The 5,966-nt window shown below is 35.4% G+C and overlaps 1 protein-coding gene across 1 annotated transcript; it reads left to right on the top strand.

Moving 5' to 3' along the window:
• Positions 1-1,024: 1,024 nt before the first annotated feature.
• On the top strand, positions 1,025-5,521 carry LOC134679204 (bystin). The gene is made up of 9 exons (XM_063538081.1): positions 1,025-1,119; positions 1,209-1,371; positions 1,444-1,567; positions 2,031-2,271; positions 2,470-2,626; positions 3,164-3,355; positions 3,446-3,654; positions 4,180-4,330; positions 5,398-5,521. The coding sequence occupies exons 2-9, from the start codon at positions 1,237-1,239 to the stop codon at positions 5,479-5,481; spliced, it is 1,293 nt and encodes a 430-aa protein (XP_063394151.1). The 5' UTR covers positions 1,025-1,119; positions 1,209-1,236; the 3' UTR covers positions 5,482-5,521.
• The last annotated feature ends 445 nt before the right edge of the window (positions 5,522-5,966 follow it).

Here is a 5,966-nt window from a genome sequence, read left to right as displayed (position 1 = left end):
CCACTCTATACTCGTGCGTGAATCGACACGCGATTCGCGGGTTCGCGCACGAGTGTGGAGTGTGGAGCGAGTTTTAGTAGTTTGTGGGCTTGTCGCAAGACGAGTAGAGCCCTATTTTGTTAAATGATTGCCAGTCTATATACTTACTTTACTCTTTGTTGCCAGTCGCAAATAGAGCTTTTACATTATCGGGTATTCGGACCATAGATATAAGAATATATACAGATGCCTTCCAAGCGAGCTGTCAGTGGGACCACTTTTTGTTTAGTGTAAAGTAGCTAACACACTACCGCACCGCACCAAGGTCATTGTGGGACGCACCCATAAGTAAAAGGGAGAAAGCGATATCTCTTTCTCCCTCTTACTTATGGGTGCGTCCCACAATGACCTTGGTGCGGTGCGATAGTGTGTTAGCTACAAGATTAACAAAGCGACCCACTTTGCTGTAGCCATGTCGATAAAGTCATATCGATAAACTACCGACATTTCTTGCAATTTTAATTTTACTTCAAAGGTTTAACTATACCTAAAATGAACAAAAACGCTTTTTTTCTTTATTGTGGTTAACAGATCACAATTTTATAGTCACGCCCCAGGAGAGAACCAAGGGAAAGTTCAGATATTTAATTAAAATACATAAATACCTACTAGAATAGGTGGTCCGCAATAATTGAATTATTTTATTACATTCTAATATATTCATTATCCATTAGCATTTCAATTATGTTTATGTTTAACGAAGATATTGAAGCTTCAATTAATCGCTATTTCGTTCCGCTGTGTAGCGTTTATCGATATATAACATGATTAAAATCGACTTTTCACATCCCTAAAAGAGCACACATATACGTTTTTACGCACACATGCACAACCTGGGTCGCCTAAAAAGGGGCCACTTGGATTTGAAGTCCATCTTGTCAACAGTATAGTTGTCCTTTTTTGACAAATGGCATTTTATAAGAGCGAGGAGAGAGAAATGATACTAGTTGCTGCGGCGTCAAATAGAACAATAAACGTAGGGGCCTTGATTCGGACGTACAAATACAATAAGGCAACATACAGGAAAGAAACGTCATCAGTCATAATCCTTTTTAATAAATATAGAGATAAAACCACATGGTATGTCCCTTACGATCATTTTACTTAAGGAAATCTATTTCAAGTAGTCTTTTTCTATAACAATATTAAGTGTATTTTAATCTGCCTAGGAAATAAAATAGAACAAGTGGATTTACAATGGGAAAAGTGAAAAAGTTAAAGCCCTCTCAAGTGGGTAAGAATATAGCTCTTGCCGACCAAATTGAGGCAGTTACCTCTGTTAAAATCAAGAACAGAAATAAGGAAAGAAACAGACACGATGATGATGAAGATGTAAGTGGCGATATACATGAGAAAAGTCTATTAATTCTGAATTTGTTATTCATTTTTATATATGTTTTGCAGTTTGTTAACCCTGAGCTTTCGAAGAAAATCTTAGAAGTAGCTAGAAGGCAGCAGGCTGAACTAGATATAGGTGAAAGTGGGCCCTCCATTGGTAATAAAGTACAGCTCCCAACAAAACTTAAAGGTATTAATATCTTTCTTCGGCAGCTACAATTTAAGATCTTATGAAGGTTCATCTCATGTTATTGCTTCTGTCAAGACGTCACTGCAGATATTTTTAAGTATCGACTTATTTTACTTTTGTAACTTTGATAAATTTGCCATTGGTCTATCAGTTCAATCTAGCAAAGCATATTGACGGCAAAGTACCATGAACTTCTAACTAACATTTTTAGTATAAATACACATTTTCATTAATTTAGTAAGCATAGTTAGGAGTTCCTGGTACTTCAACGTCGATATAATAGCTTGTTTCAGTATTACTCATGGAACCAACCTCTTATCTACAATGCAAGTTTTATTGTTTACTATGCTTACATGTTTTGTATTCCTATTTTGTTAAAATGAAAGTTCCTTGCAAGTGTTACTTAATTAGTTAAAATATTGCAATAATGAAATTGAATATACAAATTTTTCATTATTTATAGATGCAGACTCAGATGACGATACAGAATCAGATCATGATGATTTAGAACCAGACACATATTACGATAATATTGTTATTGATGAAAAAGATGAGGAGGCACTACGAAGGTTTATGTCAGACAAGCCAGAAAGAACTCGGACATTGGCTGATATCATCAAGGACAAGATTACAGACAAGCATACTGAACTACAAACTCAATTTTCTGATGCAGAGACATTAAAACTTCAAAATATAGATCCAAGGTGTGTTTTTTAATTAAAAAACTGGTCAAGTGCGAGTCAGATTCGCCCACTGATGTCTATCTAGATTAAATTTATATGTTTTTAGCTAGTAAAGGAACTAAATGGACAAAAGTGTGCAGGAAATTATTGTGTTTATATCCAAAGAGAGTAGTTATTATAACACAGATTTTTTTATCATTGTTTATGTCTTATTTCCAGAATCAAGACTATGTATGAGGGTGTAAGAGATGTTCTCAAAAAGTATCGTTCCGGGAAGCTGCCAAAGGCTTTCAAAATGATACCACATCTTCAAAATTGGGAACAAATACTATATCTAACTGAGCCTACTACTTGGTCTGCTGCGGCCATGTATCAGGTCATACAATATATTCTTTGATTATTTTTATTTAGCCTTTTTACTCGGACAATACATTTCTTGTTCATATATTTCACTAATTCCATTTTTTTTTGTGTGTCCGTTTGCCAGGTGGCAAAACTGGCAAAGGCCTCCTCCAATCTTTATGTTGTTGTTGTTGTTTTATATGTTGTTGTTGTTTATTTCTTTTTCTTAAATGGAGGGTGTTGGTCATTCTTTAATTATTATTTAGACTCAATGTCATGTGTGTAAGATACTGACAGCAAAATTTTTAACTGAGTGTTGGTGGAGTTTATGTGTTGGCTACGACATTTACTAATTGCCAGTTAGCACATTCAGTGCCCAAAGCCCGACTATTGGGTATTTTATGATTTCTTTCCCAGGCCGGACGACCCGATAGTCAGGATTGTGGTACTACTGCTTTATATGACGAAATTGTTGGGGCCTGGCGCGGATGTCTTGATTGGCTAGGTAGCAATGAATGTGTTAACTCTAAGAGAGAAATAAATAACAAAATGTGTTTGTTTGATTAATCAGGCAACTAGAATATTCGCCTCTAATCTGAAGGAGAAAATGGCACAACGGTTTTACAATCTTGTGCTGCTGCCGCGTGTACGCGACGACTTGCAAGAATACAAACGGCTGAACTTCCATCTTTACCAAGCTCTTCGAAAATCACTCTTTAAGCCAGGAGCATTTATGAAGGGCATTTTACTTCCCCTTCTAGAGGTAAACTATTAAATATCCTAGTTTTGCACCTTTTCCTTTATTGTGCAGGACTTGAGAAGGGATATGAAATATTTTTGTACCCTGTTGCAGGCTGGTGACTGCACATTGCGTGAAGCCATCATTGTGGGTTCTGTGCTAGCAAGGAATTCGGTGCCCGTTCTTCATTCCAGTGCTGCACTCTTGAAAATTGCTGAAATGGATTACACTGGTGCTAATTCTATCTTTCTGCGCATTTTGTTTGACAAGAAATATGCGCTCCCATACAGAGTCGTAGACTCAGTAGTGTTTCACTTCCTCAGGTAGGTAAAGGGCAAGAGTACTTGATCCTAAACCAACCCTTGTTATATGTGCTATGAATTAACCCATTTGCTTCCAACCCGCCCACACATGGCAGAAATTACCATGCTCAAGCAAATATGAGAATGGTAGATGGAAGCACTTGCTTTGGCAATGTACATGTTTATATATGTTTCCAATTCACGCCAGAAGATAGCAGACCCTCCAACGAGCACGGTCCCTACCATATTTAGGTTCTAGTACTTTTTTCAAAATGACTTACATTCTATTTATGATGATTTTGTCAATGTCAAAAGTGTGCTTGTACATGTACAGCATAACTTTGTTCTGTAGTTGCTTTTGGTATAGTCATAGCTGGACTCAACAAATATGCACAATGAATTGCCAGGTGTTGATTAAAGAATGGTTAAACATGTTTCAAGATAATAATCTACCAATATTACAGTTTAGACAACATGAATGAGCAAAAAACAAATAAATATTTTCAAATGACTTCACTTAATTCAAACAGGAATCCTCCCTTTTAGGTTTCAGACGGATCATCGCATGTTACCTGTCCTGTGGCATCAGGCTTTGCTGACATTTGTTCAACGCTACAAGTCTGATATCTCTACAGAACAGAGAGATGCCCTCCTAGAACTTCTACGCAAGCACTCCCATCCCACCATTACTTCTGAAGTAAGATTAATGTAGGGCAGATAGTCAAGTTAGACCAAGACAAGTCTGCAATCATTTTGATAATGATTCTATTTACACTGTGTGTGCTATCAATCTATCTTGGTTCGACTCTAAAAACATTTTTGCTGTCACAAGTAAAACAAAAATGCATTAGGGATAAAAATCAAATGTTTTGTTGAGGTATTAAATTGTTAATTGTTGATGGAAGTGCACAATAAACATTTGACAAAATGACAAACAAATTCCTATGAAACAATGACTTAAAGGAAAGTGCAGTCAATGATAAACTATTTATTTTCATAGATGTGACATGATATATTTCATGATTGATGTTTATGCTAACACTTCCATACTTTCTACACATTGCAAAGTCTGTGGAGTTAGCTTAGTCCCAACTCTTAGTAACAGGAATAAAAGCAACTTTTCCATGGACAATCATTTTGTATTTATTGTTCAGGCTAAGATAGAAAACTTAAATAAGCTTTAGAAACCTAAAAATAATTACTTTACCTATTTTAAATAGAAAAAAAATATATATATTTAATTAGTAAAAAACCATATGATCCAACTATAATAGGGATGTTTCCTCTACTTAAAACACATTATTTCACACCGTACACGGAATAAAGCACCAGATAATCATTAGAAAAACATAGGCAGCAGTTATTTTTAAGCATTATTTCTATTTAATATATCGGATTTAAATATAAAAAGTAGGTGAGTTGACTATGACGTCACTACATTCGTTTTCATATAAATTCCATATTAGCAAATCGTTTTGACAGTTCTAAAAAAGAAGCTGATTCGACTAGTAGGAATGTAGCCTATTCACAGAGTTGAAAGGCAGGCAAGTAGGGTTTGATATTGAATGTCAGTAACAAAGTACCGCTTGCGCACCAAAGTGACATATCAGTGACATTCAAATAAAGGGTGCTGTCTATCTATAACAATTCTGTTAGTATAATATTTTTTCACATACTTTATATATAAATTTACATACAGACTAAATAATAGTCTATTGGAATTTTACTTTATTTACACATATAACCAAGTTGTTTTTGTTTCAGATCCGAAGGGAACTTCAAGCAGCGCAATGCAGAGATATTGAAGTTAATGAGAATACTGCCTCTGTTTCAATGTTAGTTGAGTAGTGATCATTTGTGGTTAACAAATAAACTTGCAACACATGTTTTATTGTCTTTATTTATTAAAATTAAAATTTAGTTAGGATTTATGATTGGTCTCTCAATCGGTCTATCGATCTGACTGGTTACGAAATGCACCGGCGGTAGAACTGTCTGTTTGCACTCGCATTTGCGTCCAGATATAAAATCAAAAGACCCCACTTTATAGCCACAATTCTCACAATGTAGTTTTCCTTTGGTCCATTGTTCACTTTCAACTTTAAGCTTGATCCAGTTTGGTAGCTTATCTTCCATCAGATATATGAAGTTTTGCACGTTGTAACTGTTACATTCTGTGATGCTGCAAGCGAAGTCGTTGTTAGTTTCTCTTGTATCTTCTAATAAGACATGACGACATTTCTGACATTTTATTGATATGTTCTTCATATCAATATGACTACTCATTGTTGTTGCACTTTTGTTACGAAAACATTAGGGTTGAAGTATTCAGT

Source organism: Cydia fagiglandana, chromosome Z, assembly GCF_963556715.1.
Source record: "Cydia fagiglandana chromosome Z, ilCydFagi1.1, whole genome shotgun sequence".
Lineage (NCBI taxonomy): Eukaryota > Metazoa > Arthropoda > Insecta > Lepidoptera > Tortricidae > Cydia > Cydia fagiglandana.
The sequence above is the reverse complement of the archived record's forward strand: the minus strand, read 5'-3'. Positions and strand labels throughout refer to the sequence as shown.

Bases quoted from the DNA above. Each gene is read 5' to 3' on its own strand.
- LOC134679204 (XM_063538081.1), top strand. From the start codon at position 1,237: ATGGGAAAAGTGAAAAAGTTAAAGCCCTCTCAAGTGGGTAAGAATATA. The intron at 1,372-1,443 runs GTAAGTGGCGAT...TATGTTTTGCAG, and splicing joins GACACGATGATGATGAAGAT to TTTGTTAACCCTGAGCTTTC. The intron at 2,272-2,469 runs GTGTGTTTTTTA...TCTTATTTCCAG, and splicing joins CTTCAAAATATAGATCCAAG to AATCAAGACTATGTATGAGG.